This window comes from Nothoprocta perdicaria, unplaced genomic scaffold, assembly GCF_003342845.1.
Source record: "Nothoprocta perdicaria isolate Ctin4 unplaced genomic scaffold, notPer1 scaffold_163, whole genome shotgun sequence".
Taxonomy (NCBI): domain Eukaryota; kingdom Metazoa; phylum Chordata; class Aves; order Tinamiformes; family Tinamidae; genus Nothoprocta; species Nothoprocta perdicaria.
In genome coordinates, this window is record NW_020454794.1 from 396,727 (window position 1) to 420,201 (window position 23,475).

Consider the following 23,475-nt stretch of genomic DNA (forward strand, 5'->3'; position numbering starts at 1 on the left):
CCGCTGCTGCTGCCGCCGCTGCTGCTGCTGCCGCTGCTGCTGCTGCCGCTGCTGCCGCCGCCGGGCCCTGCAGCGGGGGCGCCTGGTGCTGCGGGTGAGGGCAGGTCGCTGTGGCGCCCGCCTGGGCTGGCCCCGTCGGTCACGGCCGGAGCGCCCGGTTGTACAGCGTGCGCAGCGCAGCGGGCTGCCCCCATCCCGACTGTATCCCTGTACTCTGGTTTATTCTGCTGTCGCAGSGGGTGGTAGTTACACCCCGCTGACAGGTAGGCAAGACTGAAGTTGTGCTTTTCCATCTGTACCAGTCCAAAAGCTGGAGAGGCAGCGTTGTCAGAAATAGAGCTCTCTCGCTGAAGTGCTGGCATTGTAAAGGTGTAGGCTTTGGGCRTTCTAATCTTCCTTTAGCCTTAAGATTTAAATAATTGTACTGGCCTTTAAAGTATATTATTGTGTAAGTTGTTTGTTGAGGAGTCGCTTTCAGGTAGGGTGAAGGCTGGGGCTGTGACACGTTCCCCAGCTGCAGCCCTGCAGTCGGCCTCGGCTTGCTGGAAGAGGCCGTAGGTTAAAGCACAAAATGCAGCTTCCAGGGGCTCTTGTAGTTGTTYGGCTTTCTCCTATCCCCAGTTTTAGGAACAGCCTGAGAATCCTGCGCCTTCACTTAACATCTGCCAGACCCTGCTGGAAGGTTATGCCTGAAGGATTTCCCTTGGGAAGGGACGTGCACAGGGGCAGCACCTGGATACTCTCCCACGCGAACGGGAGCATCAGCTTCCACAGGGCCGGATCCTGGTGCTCTTCCRTCTGGGTATCCTCAGCGTGTTAATACGAAGGTATTTGGTTCATGCCCGGAATGTGTTTGCCACTTGCTGGGTGAGGCAGAGCCGGGTGTTTCCCTCTGTCCTTCCCACCTCGGCGTGAGGAGCTCRTTGGGCTCAGACTGCAGGTGCTGCTGCCCCATCCTTGCCTTGCCCTGTGCCTCGGAGCCAGCAGGATGCGCCCTGAAGGGCTGTCCTGGCCYGAGCTCCCAGCAAAGCGCTTGAGCTTTCCTGAGAAGGCAGCAGAACTCGACTTAACCCCAGAGGTCTGTCYGCAGGTGAACATGTGTTGGGGGAGCCCGGAGCCCCACAGCTGGAGGCCTGTGTCTTSTCAGGAAGGTTTCTGGAAAGGGCTTCCCGAGAAGGGCGAGCAGGGCTGGGCTGACCACAGGGAGGGCTGTCCGGGCCCGTGCCGGGGCTGGTGCCCCCCGCAGCAGGCAGGCACCGGAGCCTGGGCTGCAGGAGGGCAGCCCCCGGGGCCGCGTCCAGCCCGGAGCCCCAGAGCTGCCGCCCTGCGCGCAGCCCTCGGCTCCGCGTGCCGCAGCCCCCGCTCGGGGTGTCGCAGCCCCCGGCTCCGCGCTGCGCAGCACCGCGCCGGCGGCCGGGCGCGTACAAGCTGCCCTCGGCCGCGCRCGGAGAAGCCTGCAGGGCAGCTGGCAGAATAAACGGACCGGGACGGCAGCCGGGTAAAGCCGTTAGAAATAGGTAACTATTAGTAAATTCCTATCCCGTTTATGAAGCTCTGGTTTTACAAACCCACCCTAACTTACTGTTGTAAATCGGGCAGGTCTTTGCTGGAGCTGAACAGTGTCCTCTGGGCCTGGACGTGACCACAGGCATCTGCAGAGTGGTGGGGAAAACAGCAGGGGATCCTGCTGCTTCCAGAGGAGCGTTAAACGCCTGTGTTCGGCCTCGGAGACACAGGATGAGGAAGCCCCGCGTCCCTGTGGTTGAGGCTGCCAAAGCTGCTTTTGCTTGTGCAAGGCAGGGGGGTTGGACTAGATGATCTCTAGAGGTCCCTTCCAACCTTAAGGATTCTGTGATTCCCGCTCCGCTCCTGAGGGCCTTTGGTCTGTCACCTGTGGTGAACACTGAAAAACATGAGCTATGGACAAGGGGAAACATGTGGTGGCTGGAATGTTACTCAAAATACACATGTGCATAAACGTAGATGCTGCATCTGTTCTCAAGTTCCACRGGAACKTAAGGAAAAATTTCTTAACAGTGAGGGTGACAGAGCCCTGGAACAGGGAGGCTGGGCAGTCTCCTTCTCTGGAGAGCTTCCAAACCCGTTTGGACGCAACCCTGTGCCACGTGCTCTAGGTGACCCTGTGTGTGCAAGGGCGTTGGACTGGACAATCTCTAAAGGTCGCTTCCAACCTTAATGATTCCATGATTCTAAAGGAAGGGAAATAAAGTGCAGAAGATGGCAAAGGAGGTGATTTCACCGTGCCAAGATCAGTATTGAGCAGGGCTCGGAGCYGGCAGCTCTGAAGCGGCTCTTGTTCTGCCCTGCAATGGCCGGTCCTGGAGGGCAGCGGGGCGGGAGCGCAGTGTCTATCTACCTGCAATTGCCCAGACACAGCTGCGTGATCCACCACGTAAAGAGCAAGTGTTCTTATGGGCACTCTTCAACAGGGCTAAGCTTGCGGTAAGCAAGGACACTTAAAAATAGCCGTTCTCGTGTGTCCCCAACAGGCGGGGCTGCTGTAGCAAGGTGGGTAGTGAATTTACAGAGACTGACACCGACTGAGCGTGAGAGCCCGTCAGCCYTGACCCGTGAGGAAGGCGCGAGCAGGAGGTGGGCAGCGACCTCCACCACGAGCTGCCGTGGGGCAGTGCAGCAGGGGCGCCTGGCTCTGTCACACAGCAGAACCATGGAGCCTGGAGCCCTGCACTTAAGGATATCACAGAATCACAGCATCACAGGATGGCTGAGGTTGGCAGGGACCTCTAGAGATCACCTAGTCCAACCCCTGCTCCAGCAGGGACACCCAGAGCACGGGGCACAGGGCGGCACCCAGGCGGGTTTGGAAGATCTCCAGAGAAGGAGACTCCACAGCCTCCCTGGGCAGCCTGTGCCAGGGCTCTGGCACCCTCACAGGGAAGAAGTTCCTTCTCACATGGAGATGGAACTGCCTGTGGTTCAACTTGTACCCATTACCCCTTGTCCTGTCACTGGCCACCACTGAGAACCTGAGACCTGGAGGACTCAGCATTACCATCRGTCTCCCAAGAGCGCAGTGTGTTTCTGCCAACAGGTGCCTGCAAAGCAGCCCCATCCGATACAAAGCTCCTGCTCCCGAATGAATAGGACACCAGCACAGGGTCTCACCCAGGCGCCTCTTTGCCAATGGAAGCAGCACAGCCCCCTTCCCAACTCTTGGGGACATTTCTTTTCCCTCAGCCGGCTCAGTGGGAGGGAGATCCATCCTGGCTGCCCCAGGCCCGTGTTTCCTGTGAGCAGCCGTGCTGAGCTGAGTCCAGCCCAGCGCTGGCGCCCCAGGCGTGAGGCAGCCTCTCGCTCCCTGCTCCTCTGCAGTTGGCTCCCCAAAGGCAGGAGAAGTGCAGGGAAAATGAGGTGGATCGAGGGCTGGCTGGATGGCAGAGCTCAGAGGGTGGTCATAAATGGGGCCGAGTCCAGTTGGAGGCCTGTGGCCAGTGGTGTCCCCCAGGGGTCAGTGCTGGGCCCAGTGCTGTTCAACTTGTTTATCAATGACCTGGACGAGGGCACTGAATGCACCCTGAGCAAGTTTGCGGATGACACCAAGCTGGGTGGAGTGGCCGACACTCCGGAGGGCTGYGCTGCCATCCAGAGGGACCTGGACAGGCTGGAGAGTTGGGCAGAGAGGAACCTCATGAGGTTCAACAAGGACAAGTGYAGGGTCCTGCACCTGGGGAGGAATAACCCCAGGCACCAGGACAGRTTAGGGGTCGACCTGCTGGAGAGCAGCTCCACGGAGAGGGACCTGGGAGTCCTGGTTGACACCAAGTTAACCATGAGTGAGCAGTGTGCCCTCGTGGCCAAGAAGGCCAATGGCATCCTGGCTGCATCAGGAGGAGTGTTGCCAGCAGGTCAAGGGAGGTGATTCTGCCCCTCTACTCAGCTCTGGTGAGGCCGCACCTGGAGTACTGKGKKCAGTTCTGGGCTCCCCAGTATAGGAGGGACGTGGAGCTTCTGGAGAGGGTCCAGAGAAGGGCAACCAGGATGATTAAGGGAATGGAACATCTCTCGTATGAAGAGAGGCTGAGCGAGCTGGGCCTGTTTTCTCTGGAGAAGAGACGGCTCAGAGGGGATATGATTAATATGTATAAGTTCAGGAAGGGAGAATGCAGGGAGGAAGGGRACAGGCTGTTCTCACTGGTGGCCAGCGACAGGACAAGGGGTAATGGCCACAAGCTGGAGCACAGGAGGTTCCTACTCCAGATGAGGAGGAACTTCTTTCCTGTGAGGGTGCCAGAGCCCTGGCACAGGCTGCCCAGGGAGGTTGTGGAGTCTCCTTCTCTGGAGGTCTTCAAAACCCGCCTGGATGCCGCCCTGTGCCACATKCTGTAGGTGTGCCTGCTGGAGCAGGAAGGTTGGACTAGATGATCTGTAGAGGTCCCTTCCAACCTTGAATATTCCGTGATTCTGTGAAAACTGCAGCACGCAGCGCAGTGCCCACCAGCCCGCAGGGGGCTGCGCTCCGGCTGCACCCCTGCCGGGGCCAGGGCGGGAGGGGAGGCCGCGCTGCCCTCGGCCCGGGGCTCCTGCTGCCTGTGCTGCCCTCCTGGGCGAGAGCAGACACGGCTCCCTGCAGAGAGCCAGCGCGGGCTGCAGCCCRCATGGGAGGCGCTGCCGGCCAGCCCCGCAGCCTGGGTCAGCGCTGGCCACGGAAAACTGTCTGGAAAATGAATGAAAGGCGGGCTGGGAGGCAGGCCCTGGGGATAGCAGGGGAGGGCTGGTACCTTGGGGCTGCAGCCTCCTGCCAGTGAGCTCCCCTGCAGGCATCGCAGTGCTTTTCAGGGAAAACTTCCGTGGAAACCTGGCCCGTGTTTTCCGTAGCCGGTGAAACCATGGAAGTGTGACAGCTACTCAGGAGGGAAGCTGTCACCAATGGGGAAGGCATCACTCTGTGAAGGGAAGAGCAAGGTGCACGCTCCCTACCCGCAGGCCTCCAGGCTGCTTCAGTGCGTCGGAATAAAGACTGGGAGAAGCCTTGCTGTAAGTCCATGTGTTTAATAGGCTAAGAAGGTAGCAAGGTAGAGCACGTACCCTACAAATACTTCAGAAGTCCTTAGCCAAAACCAATCCCTTCCACTTTAAATACAGGGCCTTCCTAACACGGGAAGAGACTAGGTGTCCTGTGACTTACACGCAGCGACACCGTTCTGAGCATCCTGGGCAAGGAACCCGCTCCCAGTGCAAAACATGCACCYAAACGACAGCCCCAGACCTTCCCCTAAGAAAGTAACAATGCTCAATTTACAAGAAAATACCGCTTCAGTTAAAAATGCTAAAAACCCTTACCKTGGAGGCCATATAAAAATAATCATCTATGTATGCACACATATATTTATACATATTTATGGCTTTTACATGCTTCAGCCTTCTCTAACAAACGAGAAAACATAAATGCTCATTTAGTCCTTTTTCTCCCCCTCAGGTTTTGCAGCCTCAGCCTCTAGCTCTGACACGGTGCCACTGCCGTATTTCTTCACCTTGTTTTCCACTTTGGCAAGTCTCTGCTTCACTTTTTGTTGAGCTGAGGTGTATTCTGCCAGGAGCCGAGCAAACCTCGTCTGCAGCGTGTCCAGAGCTGCTTCAAGTTTTTCAATTTTTTCTTCCAAGTCTTTTGGGTCAGCTCCTGCTTTTGCTGCTTCCTCATCTATTAAGTTGTCCTTCATCAGGATTTGTCGCCCTTTCTCTTCCAGGGCCTTTTTGGCATCTGGGTACTCAGTGAGGGCTTCCATTAAATCATCTTTAGACAAGCAGAACAAATCAGAGTAGCCAATGCTCCTTATGTTGGCTGTCCTCCTGTTGCCAGATTTGCTACCTTTGATGTTCAGGATACTGATTTCACCAAAGTAGCTGCCGTCACTTAGGACCACGAACTGTGTCACGCCATCGTCTGCCACCACAGCCAATTTTCCCTCTTTGATAATGTACATTTCTCTCCCAATATCTCCCTTTTTGCAAATATAGTCTCCAGGGCTGAAGACCGTAGGTTTCAGCTTCAGCACCAGCTCAATGAGAAGCCCGGCTTCACAGTCCTGGAATATCCGCACTTTCTTCAGCGTGTCCAAATGGACATTGATGGCAATTTCAGCCTTCAGCTTGTCGGGCAGGTTTTTAAGCACCTCCTTCTCATCCACCGTTTTCTTGTTAGTCCAGAGGTAATCAAACCACTTGATAACCCTGGCCTCCAAGTCCTTGGTCACTTTGCGGAAATGCATGTACTGCTTGATGGAGTCGATCTTGGCCTGGAACTCGGCGCGGGAGGCGTTCATGTTGGAAATCATGGAGCCCACGTTCCCCACGATGGTGGCGAAGATGAGCACGCCCACGAGGAAGTCGATGACCACAAAGAGATACTCCTCATCCTTCACGGGAGGCGGCGTCTCCCCGATGGTCGTCAGCGTGAGCGTCGACCAGTACAGGCTGTAAATGTACTTCCTGGACAGGCGCGCGTACTCCGGAACGGACACGTTGGGGTACACCCAGGTGTCGCTTCCAAAGCCAATGACCTTCGAGATTGCAAAGTAGATGCAGGCGTTCCAGTGGATGATGATCAGGATGTATAAGACGAGGTTTCCGATGCGAAACATGTTTGGGTAATTTGTCCTGGTTTCTGTGCGGTCAAAAAACTCAAAGAGCCGAGAAATCCTGAGCAAGCGGTTAAAGCGCAGCTCGGGGTAGTTCAGACCGAGCTTTAGGTAGGCCAGGTCCGTTGGCAGGAGGGAGAGCACGTCCAGCTTGAACTGCATGGTCTTGGTGTAATGTTCTCGTAATTTCTTTTCATCCTTAACTAGCAGGCCTTGCTCGAGGAAGCCTTTAGAAAAGGAAGGCACGTTACTAGTTTGAATAAAAGGGCAGGTGAGAAATACAGTCAGCAGCACGAGGAGACTTACACTTCACCTATCTGAGAACATTCAAACTGGAACTGTTACACAGACCAAAAAAATAGTAGCAGTTCATTTAATGAAAAGCTTTTCATTGTGAATTTAAGTATCTCAAGTTTCAAAGCTAGTARCTGGGGATGCAGAGAAATGACTCGGATTATTACCTGGCACCTTCTGCACTTTGCTGCCCTATTTGGGACAACTGTGTCCGTGTCTTTCAGGCATCTTTGTGAAGGGAACACCATCTCATTCAGAAYTCACCAGAATTCATCAGAATTCACSGTCTCATYCCTCATGAACCACCGGCACGACTCAGAACTGAAGTTAAGCATGTTTTGATTGTATACAAAATCAGAGTGGAGTATTTTTAAATAAATTCCAAGAATAAATATAATGCAAAGTCAGAAAAGTGTTCAGAGGGAAAAAGACAACCTTGAGATAACAAGACCCATCATTTAGAGTGGGTKTGGACCGTTCAGTCAGTCCTTGGCCTGCCTGTTTGGTGCTGGGTATGGAGATGAGGGAATGCAGCGACGGGGAAGCGAAGCCTCACAACAAGCCAAGCGGGTCACACACTTCATTATCCCAAAGCCTCCCTTGCTGATTTCTGCTGGAGACAGGATCTTACACTGGGCAGACTCCACAAGGGAACTTCTTTTCTCGGGCTTTTATATCCATGTTGTTATCTGAAAACAACGTTTTGTAAAAAAAGAACTCACCTGTCCTGAATCTGACGAACATGTCAAAAATATAGATGATATCAGAGCAATAGTCCAAGACCAGCCATAACCTAACATGRTCGATTTGTAGCTCATCAAAGCAGGCTCTAAAGGAACAAAAATAGTGCAAAATTTACATGTGAGCAGAGCACTCGGAATGTGTTTCCTAACAGCCTGTGAGTGCAGGTCAATAGCACTGAACAAACCAAGGCAGTATGTCTCACACCTGCAAGTGTGCACGCTGGAGCTATGTCTAAGAAGACAGAATGTAAACCTATCTAAGCTGGGAGCAAAACTTAAACCACACATATGCAGCACAAGTGCACAGTGCAGCACAAGCCGACGAGCAGAGGAATGTACATATCCCTACATTTAAACCTACACCAGGTTTCATGGGGACTACACCCAGGCACTCCCAGCCTGGCATCCGCAAATGCAAACAGGTCTAGATTTAAAAAATCATATGCATGATATAAATTTCCTCAAACTGTGTTTTCCCCTCACTGTCCCACTCATCTCTTTTATTCACCTGCCCTCTGAATTGCCATGTCCATCTACACTGCCTAGGTAATGACTCCTGCAAGGACAGTGGCCAGGCCCCTGGCCAGTAAGGCACATCCCTGCCGGCAGCCAGTAGGTGGCCCCCAAAGGCCATGCCAGCGCAGCCCACGGGCTGCTTTTCGCGAGGTAAAATCCATTTATACAGGGAAAAAAAAGGATTAAAAATAAAATTTTCCATTTATTTCTTGTGATATGTACATCGTGTAATGTTAAATATATACGAACTGTAAAGCTTCTAGGTAAGCCTCCCAAAAGATGCCACAGGGAGGTAAATGGATCGTATATGGAAGAAACGTAACAAGACATTTTACATTTGAAACCTAAAATTGTTAGTAACTTGAATCCGTACCTGCACACTATCATACACCAGTTATAGAACACAGGTGCTGCAATTATTGTCAGCCAGTTGTAGTACATGTTGCTTGAAGGATCTATCACAAAGACCTCTTTTTTCTTCCTGGAAAGTGAAACACACGGGTTACACTGGAAACATAAGGATCCTCTGGATCTCCCTCTGCTGGAGGCTGCTCGTCTCACAATTACCACACAGCTGCCTAAAAAGAGAGAGTATCCCAAGTGCTGGCATGGATATATACCAAATATCAGCTGAAAGCTTCATCTCATTTGACACARTCTATTAATTTGACACAATCTATTCCTGCCTCATGTAACTTTGGAAAAAAGATTAGCAAGAACAGAAAGAAAAAATAAGATTTCCAAATCACACTGGCTGAAAATACCACCATTTCAGTGCATGGCCACCACTGAACAAGAAAACTTTATATATTTCTCACTATCACTCCTGATAGAAGACTATAGTCCACAGCCAGAGGAAAAGTCTTCCTGTGGGGATTAATTTTGACATTTTTGGCAAATCCCTGTATTACTGAAATGACTGTATGACCCTGCATTTAAACAAATTAAACACACATACTCGAGCACCTGATTACACAACAACTGATTACAACTGTGTGCACCCTCATGTGCCCAGAAGTCACTCCAGCAGCAACATGTTGGTGTCATCTGTAAGCTGTGCAACAGCAGGTGGAATAAGTGGCTGAGCAACACTTGGGTATTTCTTTGTGCGACTTTTCCCAATTTGCAGGAATGAAAGTATTTTAAAATGTAAAGATTACATACTGCATATTTGTGTGTATTTCTAGCACTGTCTCTGCCATCAGCTGAATATCAACCCAGGTGATGGTTTTAATAAGGTAATCTTAACCTCAGAAATACTTACTTTGCTACTCTGACTGTAGATTTTTAGCCGTTTCTTCTCACCTCAATTCCTCCCCTCACCTCAATTCCTCCCCTCAAATCTACTGACCATGAAATATGGTCTTCATTTGGCAATTCCACTGTCCTCCAGACATTTTAAAAACACTTCTATTACTTGCTGAAATGTTTTAAGTTGATTTAGGGTGATGTAAAGCTCAGGCTCTCATTACACAGTAACTGAAGCCGAAAGAGAATCCTTAGGAAAAAAAAAAAAAAAAGCTTTCAAATCCAAGTTTTGTTTAAGAAAGAAAGTCAAGATCTGGAGATTAAGCAGTTCCAATCTGGAAGTGACTCCCAACTAATGTCACTACATCTATATAGCACACACAGCCATATACACAGACAAGCTTGCAATACATTCATCACTTAACCTACTCCTTAACTGTGAAGTCCAGGCCAACGCACTCGGTTCTCATCTGTTGCCACTGTTACATTTTTGTGACTGGTAATACTAAACTGAATTATGCTCATGTCAAATCTGTGGCAGCTAAATGAGACCACGATACATTTCTGTTAAGAGCAGTCAAATGATTTCATTTATTTGCACAGAAACTCAGCAGCTCTTAATCATCAGTAAAGCAAGCCTTACTAATTACTAGTAAACAATTGCACCATAAGTAATCAGAGATGCTGCTCATGGTAAGGACTCACGCTAAGCAGACATCTTCCTCACATATTTGTCAGAAATTATGAATAAACTAAATTTTTTAGTATATCTGTAATTGCCTGCATTGTATTTTTGTTCTAAGTCTAGACTAGGCTTTTGGACCATCTGCTTCGAGTTATTACAAATACACTAGAACCATGCAAACCTCATACAGATTTGCAAAGCAAGGGCTATCCTAAAATGCCTTGGTAGGGGAAAATAAAAAGCATTTGAACAGCCAAAATGATCAGAGATGGGTGAATTCCCTTTTACTGACCTAGGGAGTAGGTCAGTACGTCTTGAAACAAGTCTTTAAGATGCAGCAAATTTGCTGAGCAGTGGCACCATTTCAAAGGGAAAACTGTATTCAAAGGGAAAACTGTAAAAACAATATAACATTCTGCAAGCTACAGAACAATAATCAGAGTGGCAGGGTTACCACAAGACGCCACAGCATGCTCTGTAGCACAGGAGGTGTGTTACAAGCGCACATTCATTCTGTATACTTACTCTTCCTTTTTTTTATCATCTTTTTTGTCATCTTTTTTGTCATCTTTCTTTTCCTCCTTCTTTTCCTCTTTCTTTTCCTCCTTCTTTTCCTCTTTAACCTCTTTCTTTTCTTCCTTTTTGCTGTATAACATAATGTAAGGCTTAGCAACATTACCAATTTTCTACTAGTGAGGGGAGAGGATCAGTGGTACAAGGAACTACAAGGAACAAGAAACCAGGATGCTGGAGAGAGCAGGACAGGGTTTCTCTGGGCAGAACCATTCATCCAGCTGTAACTGGTTTACAGGCTTAGGCTCTAGAACTACCAGCAGCACATGAGTAAAGCAGGTAACCAGCTGGCTGATGCTGTGCATTAGTCACTCCCCCTTTGTTGGCCTTTTCACACATCATGTACCAGGCTTGTTTTAATTAAACGTTCCAGTTTGTCTAGCAGTGGTTTAACAAGCTATCAATACTCTTGTCATATATGAACCCTCACAGTGCCTGCTGGAAGCTTTAGTATTGATTAAATGAAATTAATTTGTCTTTGATGGATCTGAACCTTCTCTCCCAGTTCCTTAAAACCAAAGTAGTCACAGTCAATAACCTCTGGCTTCAAAAGACTTGGAGAAGAATGCTAGCTAATATCTTTGAGGAAAGATTGAAAAGGCAGAAAAAAAATCAAGAGTTTCATTTCACTTCAGATCTCTACACATGGTCTTGTGCTTATACAATCAGAACAACTAACACAAATTATTTTAAATCTCTACATTAGAATGAGATGACCTAAAAGCACCTATTTTTCTTTCTCCATCAGCTATAAAGGAAAAATGGCTTGGCTAGTACAAATGCAGGTGTCCACAKGTGATCAGATCAGTAATGCTCAAGCTGCTGTCTTCGCAATATTGTCATTGTATGCAAAGCCTGAGCATTAAGCATGAAATTCTACCCTCACTGAAATCTACCAGTTTTGCATTGACTTAACGGAGACAGGGTTGTCTCCATGTTTATTAAGTGTTATTCACACAACAAAATACAATATATTTCGACATAAAACTTCTGTCTTTATTTCTGCACATCATTGCCATTCCATAGCATCTTGCACACACCTAAACTGCAAGATTTCATCCAAGATCCACATCCCAGATACGTATTTCCCTACAGTTTAGCTATACACAACTTTCAGAYCATTAGAATATGATGAGCTAGATGTAAAGATGGATCTCATTTATGCTATTCTTAGGTTTGTCTAATGTAACCACAAGGAATATAACCGAAGGGAGCACTGGGGACAAAACACAACAAACTCAGGGATATTTCTGACGTGATTGAAAATTGTCCTGATGTTTTAATTTCTTTTTTTTAATCTGAAATGTAATGAAAGAAATTAACTATTGTCATGTAAAAGAACAAACTTGCTCTTGGAGATTACAGTGCAGACAAGTTCTCCAACATTTGTGACTGAAGACATGTAACAAACATCAGTGTTGGGTGATTTAAAATTACAGGAGTCCTTCATCTTTTCAAGAAACTTCTCCTTGGAGGAATGCTGTGAGCTATCTTGTCAAATATATAAGAGATTCCAAAGGACAGCTTCTGCCAGAGCTGGTGTGGTGCCAGCCTTAGTATATTGTTTATCATCTGCCACACGCTCTACACCCACACTAAGAGTGCCTGGCTAAACTAAACCCCACCTTACAGAAAGATGCTCAGGTGTCATTTAGACTGCACATTCAAACGTGTCTTTGGTACCCTGCCCTGAATTGACTTCTCATGTAACAATCTGAAATTATTCAGGGACTTGATTTGCAAAAATGACCTGTAGGTTAACAGARGAAAGACACTGTTAGAAGATGAACACATGGATCTCCTTGAGAAACTCAATCATTAACAAATCTATTGGCAATGCAGTAAATCAGCCAGCTGAAGTAGAGGAGGAGAGACTAAATGCTTAGGTAACTGAATTCACTGCTGGAGAGGGAAGGGCAACTTAGGACAAAATGTGGTTCATGAGGAGCATGAAGGAAGTCTCTGGAACTGACAAAACAAGATCTTTCTCTGTAATTGAACTATATGCTTGGGAAGGGTTTAGAAAGAGGTAAGCAGGAGTCTATACTACATATATTACTAGGCTAAAAAGGGAAAACTAGAAGGAACTAGTGGCAAAGAGATGTTCAAAGGCTGCTGGTACTTACTCTTCATTGGTGTTGTTRCTATAGTTGACATTAAAACTGGCCAAGGGCCAGTGACTGCAGCAGGTTAAATAAAACACATTAAAGAGTGTAAAAGACTGGTATATTTAATATAAACATTTACCAACATGACAGACTGACTTAGTAGCCTTTCATATACTTACTGTTAAGATTAGGAAGGGCAGCTTAGACTGCAATGATAAGTTATACTCTGCATAAATACTTGAAGGCACTAATTCCTCTTTATTAAGTGCTGGGCACATCTGTGACAATATCCAATGTCTGAAGCTTGTTCTCAGGCGTATTAGAGCATGGCAACACAYACCACTATTTGTAGCCTTGTACTCGTTTGGCTGCTATTTTAAGCTTTTTTCAATCCTTTCAAGTCTTCTTTACATACGCAGYGCCAAGGCAGCTGGACAAATAACAAGCACAGCCACCACTGCTGCGGAACTGAGCGCCAGCAATAGCACAACTGGGAGCTACTGTCACATGGCAGGAGTGTAAATCCACGAGGTCCAGGATGGACACTTCCAGCCTCATTTCTTCTAATAGCCTTATATAGAGGTTTGTTGGCCTAGGATCAATGCTGTCCTCTCTAATGACATTTAATCTGCAGTTGCTACTGATCCAGAAGCCTAAAAAATCTCTTGGCTGCTGCCTTGAGTGACTAGAGGATAGCAGCCTAGCTAATTCAACGAAATGTGTGAGGAATGCGGATTTACTCTGCTCTTGAGCTCAATTTCTGAGGAGCAGATCAAGTGAAGATAACAAGGCTGTGCTGGCCCGCCAGAAGTCAAGGTGACCTGTACTGCCATGCAATGTCCTTTAGAGGTTCTTCCTTTAATCTGAATTACTAGCTGAGATTTTGAAACAAATCTCAGATGACTGATGACTTGCCTACTTACCCAATCCAGCTATCCAAAAAACCTGTTCAACTTGGGACCGTTTACTACCTTTAGTTGGAGTTTTATTTATATCTCTGACATAAATATATAGATAWATATCTCTGATACATACCTCATGTMTTCATAAAGTAATTCATACAGTCAAAAGACTGGAAACACTTAAAACCTTCTCTTGCAGGCCTCAGTTGTTTTATTAGGAAGAATACTTAGGAGAACACTAAATTTGCCTTCCACACCAAAGACCGAATATGTGCTGATGAGTTCAGCCAGCGGTCMAAAGATTTTCTCATTTCTGCATCAGAAGCCTTCTGCAATGTTAACAGCTGAACACTTGGGCAGGTGTAACCAAATAATGGGGCATTCGGCACGGATGCTTGTTTGGAGTTTCCTAGCACTACCTGCTAATGTGTGTAACATGAATGATGGATGTCCTGAGAAGTGACAACTTGCAGCCTCCTGAATCCTTGAAGCGGGAACAGCGTTCATCCTCAGTGGAGAGGAGTTCTGCAACAGCAACTTGGCAGGTCACACAGATSAATATAGCCTTTTATGAAAAGTTCCCACTTAGGAAGCCTGAAATACAATTCTGTTTCTGAGAAACTGCTCTGCCCCAAGCGGCATGATCAAAACCCTCTACTTCAAGATCTCTGCTAAGCTACTTTTGAGGGAGAATGAAAAGTCTGCTGAAAGTTGTAATATGTAAGTTATGTGGAGATTCCTGAGCTGCATTTGAGACGCTGTTCATCTCCCTGGATAAACTTCATATTGAACTCTCTTTATAAAAATAAAGCTCTTATCACAAAGAAAAAAGKACAAACATATCTTACCTGTTCAGTTTCCCAGGCTGCTCATCGACACCCACACTGGAGTGGATTTTATTTTGCCTGCTGGACACCTCTATGAATGTTGGCCCTCTGATACGCTCCAGGAAAGAATCTGGTCTTTGGTCTTCGTGATGCAAATGTCTTGTGGCCCATGACCTCAGAGATACAACAAACTGCGAGAGCCTGCAAGGAACAGACATGCAACATTATTGACTAAACTAGACAAGACAAAYGCACGATTTAAGCCATTTCCACATGGAGTTCTCCAAGAGGATTTTCCTCCACTTCTGCACCTCATAAAGGAATGGAGCTTCATGGATTCACACTATGAACCCATTCACTTTTCCCAGGGCCACAAATTTCACAGTAACTCACACATCACTCCCTAGTCCACTGTCTTAGAACTTGCAGAAGCAAGAGACAATTACTGATTAAATGCAGGTTATCAAGTAGTTGGGATGGGAAAGTTGATAAAAATCTATGAAATTATGTAATAACGTGAGGAGCATAGACTTACATAAAAATAAGAGACTTAGAGGAGCAAATGCTTAAGGGCTGGTACATACAGTAGAGACAGTTTCCTAACCCCCATATGTAACTTTTCACCGTGGGTGTTATTCACATGTTGTGTCCCAGACTGTATTCTTCTGGGCAGACAATACAACCACAGAATCACAGAATGGTTAAGGTTGGAAGGGACTGAAGAATTCAATAGAACATAAATTATACCGACATCCAACCTTCCCCACTAATCCCAGAATCCTAGAACCATAGAATGGCTGAGGCTGGAAGGGACCTCTAGAGATCATCTAGTCAAACCTAGAACCATAGAATGGCTGAGGCTGGAAGGGACCTCTAGAGATCATCTAGTCAAACCCCTCTGCTCCAGCAGGGACACCCAGAGCATGGGGCACTGGGTGGCATCCAGGTGGAAGATCTCCAGAGAAGGAGATTCCACAACCTCCCTGGGCAGCCTGTTTCCGGGCTCTGTCATCCTGACAGGAAAGAAGCTCTTCCTCACATGGAGATGGARCTGCCTGTGGTTCAACTTATACCCATTTCCTCTTGTCCTGTCACTGGCCATCACTGAGAAGACCTTGTCCCCTTCCTCCCTACATTCACTCTTCAGGTATTTATACCTACTACCTACTGATCAGATCCCCTCTCAGCCTTCTCTTCTCCTGGCTAAACAGGCCCAGCTCCCTTAGCCTTTCCTCATACAAGAGATGCTCCAGTCTCTTAATCATTTTGGTTGCTCTCCGCTGGACCCTCTCTAGAAGCTCCACACCCCTCTTGTACTGGGGAGGCCAGAACTGCACACAATACTCCAGGTGCAGCCTCACCAGAGCTGAGGAGAGGGGTAGGATCCCCTCCCTTGACCTGCTGGCAACGCACCTCCTGACACAGGCCAGGATCCCATTGTCCTTCTYGGTCACAAGGGCACACTGCTGCCTCATGGTTAATTTGGTGTCAACCAGGACTACCAAATMACTCTCCATGGAGCTGCTCTCCAGCAGGTCAACCCCTAAGCTGTACTGGTGAAACCAGTTCAGATGAACTGGCAAACCCATTCAGTACAGTCTTTAACATATCGTGTGTATTTCCAAACATTAATAACAACAGGAGAACAAATACTTCATGAGAATCATTAATTGACTGTTGCATACAATCTTATCTGGTGCATTAAAAAAAAAGCCTAATACTAAATTTGTAGCACAACACTAAAATAAAATGAAATGGGCAGTATTCTTTGTTATTCTGTGTAATAACACAATAGTCTGTGTTATTTCCCATAAGCAGTCCAATTTGGATGGAGTGATATTATTTCAGTTTCCCATGCCTAACCTTGGAAATACAATGAAATACTGACCACTTCATAGTTTCTCAAAGAGCTTTTGGACTTCTCAAGGCAATCCCTTTATATTTGTTCAGTCCTGTTTAATAACATTTGTAAGAATCCACAGAGAGGCCTGTGATGAAAYGACCAACTTACGTCTTATGACAAATCACATCTATTTCTTGACTGAAATGCTCAAGGGTCTAACACTACAGCATGTCAAAGGCCCAGGCCCAAATCTCTTACTTTGAGATAAAAGAACATCAAAAGGAAGGAATATCACATATCAGAAATTAGAAAAAGCTATTTCCAGATCTGATACTTTCAACAAGAGAACTCAAGGCCTACCGAAGACACAAAAGAAAAACATAAAATTCCACATGAAAGTCGCAGATTAGTTACTAGATTCATCATCATATTGAAAGAAAGCTGCAAAAATAAAACTAATCTCCARAATCCTTCTCTGCCTGTGGACCTCAGCTTTCACTTAAGGAATCGTAAGAAAAACCATTAATAAGGATGTTATTAATTACATTATAAAGTATCCAGACCCATTAAAGAGTCAAACAAGTTTTACAAACTTGAGAGCCTCTCTATGTGAACAATGAAATACTCCTTTCTGATTTCTGCCATGATGTATTATTTCCACATTTTCTGTCCTTTCTATCACAAATTAAGAATCCTGAGTTAAGTCCAACAAATTATGTTGTTTTAGGCCCTCGAGCATCTGCATTCAACAGGCATATTACATTGCCATGACATCTGAACTGCTAGGCATACAAGTTTTCATCACAGGCTTCCTTGTAGGTTCTGAGCRTAAGTAATTCCAGCTGCACATATATGTAATTCAAACTGTTCTGAAAAGGAATAGAGAATAGTAATACAAGAAGATACTTCCTTCAATACTTATAAGGAAGTGCTCAATCACAGTTTGTTTAKATATATATATATATATACACATATGCTTGTGTATATCATAACATACATGCACATACACACACACACATCTCTTCTACCTAAAAGCAACTGCTCGTGGACTTAGTACACATAGCAGTGTTTCTATCTGACAGCCCAAAAGGGAATGGCAAGTGCAATCTCCACTGTCCAATTARTTTTATAATTAATTATTCTTTGTTCTTTGAAATACGATATGGTTAAAGAATGTTCTGTAGCGTACGTAACAATGGTATAGGAAGATGGTCAGAGCTCTGTAGTCTCAGCTGCAAATATTTAAGTCAGATACAGAAACCCAGATTCAGAAAAGGACTTCAGCACTTGCTCTGCTTCAGGAATATGTTTAAGTCCATATAAAGTCGATGACTTAAGCAAAAACTTAGTGTGGATCAACTTGAGCTTTGTTGAGTAAGGGCAACAATGCAACATAAACATAACCATATATATCTAAAAATAGAGAGCAACCTATGCACTCCCTGCACAAGAGTCTCTGTTTCCTCCCTCCTCAGAGCCAACTATCAGCAAAAGAACAATCATTAGGTCACAGGAAAACATTAGGATAGGAAACTAGCAATGCATCAACTATCAGACAGAACCAAACATTTAGTTATTTATTTTAATAAATAATTTAATAATTTTTAGTTATTTATTTTAGTAAGTGGTCTCACTTCAAGTATTTCCTCAATATTCAATATATTTTCAGAGCTAATCATGTAAATTAATCCTTTCTCTTATTTAGACTACTTTGTGTGAGCTCACTAAGCATCTCTAGGATTCTAGCAATTGTGTGAGTACATGACCAAAGTGAAAATCAGCTTCTGTTTATCTTATAGACTTCCTTCTAACCAGCAACCAGTCTCTTTCAAGTATGTTACACTTAACAATAGAAACAGCATTAAACAGTACATTACCTTGCCATTGCTCCTCTGCCCGTGAATGAGCTTGTCTGAGATTCAGGCAGACCTCTTCCCTCCACTGAAATGACCCTCTGCAATTCAGAGGATGAATCCTCACATAGCGAATGAGTTCTGTGAAAGTTTTTAAAGAATTTTAAAGAATTCTATACAGCCTCCATCAGATTTATCCCCATCCAATACTTTCTGTCACTACATCAGAAGATAATGTGGCAAATTATCCTCTTTCTAGAAGACACAGCATACAGATGATAAACACAAAGCTAATTCTAAGCTCCCACTTTTCTGGAACCTGCCAACACCTAACAAAGTCGGGTAAGGCTCTTGCACCCATGCCAGCATGCTCAGAAGCTGCTGCTTCACTGGCAAATACATACCTGGTGTGCAGACACATGACACATGGAAACAACATTTGCTACTCTGACACTTCCTGTACTGCATCAGCAGCTTTCATTCAGCACAGATACAAAACCTCCGAGGGGCTTTACAAAAAACTCTCTACTGCTTTTTTCAGTGCTGTTCTTTCAGATACTGTGTCGGTTTAAGAGTCTGGAATTCCTAACAGTGCTCTCCTTTTACGAGTCAAAGCAAATACACATCTCTTTCCTCTTTTGCTCCTGGCTGACTTGAAAGGGAAAATGATAATTCTACAGTAGTTAGCCCTGACTAGCATCACTGTCCTTCATACCAGTGTCTTGCAAGTAGCTGCATGACTGCAGGCTTAATGCCTAAGGAAAGCTCTCCTACTGCAGAGCGAAACAGGCTCCAGATCTTCAAAGCTCTTTGGATGCTGATTGCCACAAGGAGCAAACAAGACAGCAGCTCAATTACATCTAACAGCACACGGTGATAATAACACTACGTCATGTGCAGTATCTGCCAACTCCCATCAATTCCCATAATTGCAAGACTGCCTATTAGCACTACAATAATTAAGTTTTAAGCAAAGCAGACTGAACTTTGGCCTCACTCTTCTTCTAGTTTGGAAACTGACTTCAGTGGAACAAGGACTTTATCAAAGCTTGCCCTGAATCTCTTTGTTTAACTACTGAGCTTTTCTTTGTGTTTTTCTTTGGGATTCACTTTTGCAAGACTGCATCATATTCATTAAGGATCATTTTTTCCACTTTGTWATGCACAAGAGATTCTTATATTTCTCTGATAATATGCTACTGTCAGAAAAAGACCAATCACAATGATATTTGCAATATCTTTGGAAGAACTTTCAGTACAATTTCAAATGTCTACCAGGAAGTAATTAGCACCTTAGTTTTATATGTGCTCACAGAAGAGGAGTTGACAAAGAGAATTAAGATTTAAGATTTTAAAAGAATTATATCTAATAAACACACTCCACCTTAATTCACACAAATGTGAATCAAAAAGAAAAATCAAACATGAACTTTCCTAATATCTTAATTCTATATCATAAAACTCAGTTTTTACTGGTCACCTGGCTTCTGCAGCAAAAAGAGCAATGCTGCCATTATTGTCCTAGGCTATTACATGGTATGAAATAACATGAGAAGTGACAATGCAATACACCAAGGAACAGAGAGCAGGTTACAAAGCAGAAGCATCAGCAGATGATGGTGCCTCCTGGGCCTACACTGAAAAATGCTGTGTTTTCACAGGGATAGTCAAGTCACTACATCTTAGAGACAACTCCCAGAAGCTGAGGTTTCTGTTCCTCGCCTAAAGGGCTCTCATATCTCTCTTCAGCTCTCTTGAGAGCRAATTTACTCCCATAAATCCTTCTGAATAATGACCATCAGCCAGATTTCTGAGAGTAGGATTTGGCTCCAGGTATGAGCTGGGTATATAACTTTCCACTCCAATCAACTGAGGTCTTAGAGATTCACTTGCCTCGGTATAGGAGTCTAGGACTCTTTGGACTGTCTCAAAGAACTTTACCTGATTTCTGTCGAGGACATAGCTGTCACCTCATACCCACTAGACCCAGCTAGATGCATCAGAAACTCTGCAATAGCTTAAATAGCTTTAGATCTCTGTGTTTAAGCAAGTGAATATCTCCCATAATCAATACCATCAAAGGAGCCTAAAAAACTATTCAACTTCAGAATAAACTGAACAGCTCTCTAAGCTCTCCTGACTGCTAGTGGGAACTTAGACATCTACTCACAGACACTGAAATTCAGATGTCTACAGTGCTGAATAACAAGGCAAGCTCTGTCCATAAGGTGATTTGCTGCTCTCCTATGAAAGATGCTTAAATAGATAAGCTGGATTTAAAAAAAAATCAATATCCTACCTTTAATTTTTGCTTTCTTGATTTCTGTTTAACAAAATGGGCTTGATCTACAGCATATTTTACTATAGCCTAAAGGGTACAGGAATCATGAATTCTAGCTTAATAGAGAATGAGAGCTTGAAGACCACCAGCAACTTTCTGTTAACTTTCTCAGGGATTTTTTTTTTTTTATGTATTTATTTATTTTTATTTACAACATCAAGGCTTTGCCTTGATAATACCTCATTCTGCAACAGAAATCACTTTGGCACATCCTAAGAATCAAGCATAGATTTAACACCCATTGCCTTTAATGAGAACTAAGTAACATGCTTAGTAGCTTTGTTGAGGTATAGCCGAGACGACCTATAGGAAGATAAGAGGAAAGGGGAAATATAATGAGTTTAGAAAACCTGCATTTTCTGAAGTCTACACTCTGTCGCAATTTTACTGAAAGACAGAAAAGAGCTAAAACTTTGAATAGGCATCTGTCTTTTGCTACAGATGTACTTTAAATCAAATGTGAAATTAAGGAATGTAAATCAGAATTTTGTCTGATGCAGCTTAAGCACTAATGTCCCACAACACTCTTCAATGTGAAGATCTGAAGATGAAAGTTTATACTCTGTTTGATAATGACTGAAGTTTTACAATAGATCTCAGAATGAGAAATGTTTTTTAATGTTTGTGATAGATAACATTCCAAACAACCATATTTTAGTATCTTCATATACCAGCTTTCCAAATTCTCTTCTAATCTTTCTGATCATTTTGGATTTGCTGAAATTCCCTATAGCCCTCATTCCCTTCTTCATTTCAGGCAGAAAAACCTTGCTTTTGCAAAATGAAATTGAATTAAATGCTTTTGTTTTTCCAAAACAGATTATGAATTTGTCTTCTGGTAAATACTAATTGCATTCTTACAGCTTGAGCAATCTAAGCTACATTGCTTTCTAATCAATACATACGTGGTTCTGCACACACAGATTTCTTCAGAAATTATATTAMAAGGGTGTTATATACACTTACTACTAATACTTTGCCAACCCATCCACATTAAATGTGACATCTCTTTTATAGAGTGAGGTTGTTATCTTTTTACTCTAAACTCTCTGTAACAATGCTGATCACAGCAAACTGCATGTTTTTAAATAAATGTCTTTTCAGGATCATAACCAACCTGATAAAGTGCAATTCATATATCAATCTCTTTAGCTTGCATGATTAAGTCATTTCCTCTGAAGCTACTGCTGACTGTGATCATTTATTTCTACATTTACAACCACACTCTCACATCATTGCCAATACTTCCATTCTGCAAGCTCCAGATCACTAATATTCTCTACAAAAAGGTCATGAAACAYAGAAGGGAAGTAAGAGGCTCATGTTGATCTGTGTTTTCCCTTTTTCTGAGGCATCACTGCATATGGAAAAATAGGGYCTTGCACGGCCTTGCAAATCTCCCAAGGAGAAGGAAGTGTAACTAATTCAAGCAGGCCATACCACACATAAAAACAGGACCATTTCCACTGATGTCGATATGCCAGAAGATGCCATGTTTACAATGCCTTGTAAACAACAAGGAAGAGAAAAAGGGACATACTGTGCAAGGACAGGGAACATCTAAACTACATGTTAGGGGCTTCCGATACCAGCGGTTCTACCATCCAACAGACTTTTGATTACTAASACAGTCTGACCAAGCCAATGTAGCTGACACGGTTAATGAAAGCAGGCCAAAAGGAAGCCACTTTTGCAATCTGCAAGGGTGATGTGGAGCATCACACAGTTTCTTGCAGGCATACCAGGCTTGTCCAGACTGAGAAAAYTAATGATACTATGTAACCTACGTATAAGTTCACTGCTGACACRTTTTAAGTAGCCACTTTAAAACTACCTAAAGAGAGGAAGGGAAACACAAAGAAACTGTTAAGTGCTACTGTGCAGTGAGAGGCTCTGAAAAGCCAGTTCAAACATGTCAAGATTCTTTGTACTTTATATATCATAGATGTTACTTCTAAAAACCTTCCTAACACTCTTCACTGCACAGCACTGGGAGGATCCCTTTTTCTCCAAATCCCACAGTACCTCTCACCACAGACCCTGCAATGCGAGTAGCTACTCAAGAAAGGGGGTTCTTATTGAGCTTGTGTAATTCCCATTAATGTGAGGATGGAGGCTATTCCTGAATACAGGTTCTAGTTCCACAACTGCAAGACATGAAAACTTTCCTGTTGTTGTCTCTTCTGTACTTTGGTTACTCATTATTAAAAGTCTGTTAAGTGCATTAGGTCAGCCGTGACATGTTACTACACTCCTCTAATGTGACACCATATAGCCAACCATAGATTATTCAGCAAATTTTGTCCTCTCCACTATGAAGAAAGAAATGGATTACCTGATAAAGCCATTTTCAATCCTTTCAATGTCTTCATCAGTATTTCTGACAGATAGTCTGTGCATATCAGGGTAGGAGTGCTGGGTGTTGATTTTTGCCATTTTGCTTTACATATCAACATCTAAGTGATAGCTGAAACAAAAAAAAAGAAGAAAAGCATTTGGTACAGATTGCAATAGAAATGTGCTCAGCATAGGGAGGGATTTTTTAAAAGCAACAAAACAGCAAAAAGCAGTACCAGCCATTGGAAGAATGGTCATTGCAATACAAAAGTCATCCCTTGATTCATTTGCATTAGATAGGAAAAGCACTAATAAAAGTGTAACAAAGAAAGTACATCACAACCAAAGAGGAAGGTTACACAACACAAAATATTTTATTTTACTCTCTGAGGTTTAGGAATACCCACATTGTCCTTGTCATAGATTTTATCTAAAATGAAATTACATTTTAAATCCTGTTAAATGATGTCTAGAAAGTCAAGCAAAAAAGCTAGGTGATACAGGAATTAGAACACTCTGTTCAATCTTATTTTATTTAGCAGCCCAGCTCCAAAGAGTTAGGAAAGTTACTCACCTAAATTCTGCCCA

The 23,475-nt window shown here is 44.4% G+C and overlaps 1 protein-coding gene across 2 annotated transcripts; it reads right to left on the reverse strand.

Annotated features, from left to right (window-relative positions):
* Positions 1 to 5,357: 5,357 nt before the first annotated feature.
* CNGA3 (cyclic nucleotide gated channel alpha 3) lies at positions 5,358 to 22,986 on the reverse strand. Of its 2 annotated transcripts, XM_026035639.1 has the most exons (6): positions 22,886 to 22,986; positions 18,234 to 18,350; positions 14,535 to 14,714; positions 8,544 to 8,651; positions 7,634 to 7,740; positions 5,358 to 6,844 (listed from the first exon to the last, which is right to left on the reverse strand). In XM_026035639.1, exons 1-6 carry the CDS (start codon positions 22,984 to 22,986, stop codon positions 5,436 to 5,438), a joined length of 2,022 nt encoding a protein of 673 aa, XP_025891424.1. In that variant the 3' UTR covers positions 5,358 to 5,435. The 2 variants fall into 2 exon arrangements, with proteins under 2 accessions (XP_025891424.1, XP_025891425.1); XM_026035640.1 differs by lacking the exon at positions 18,234 to 18,350.
* Positions 22,987 to 23,475: the final 489 nt, after the last annotated feature.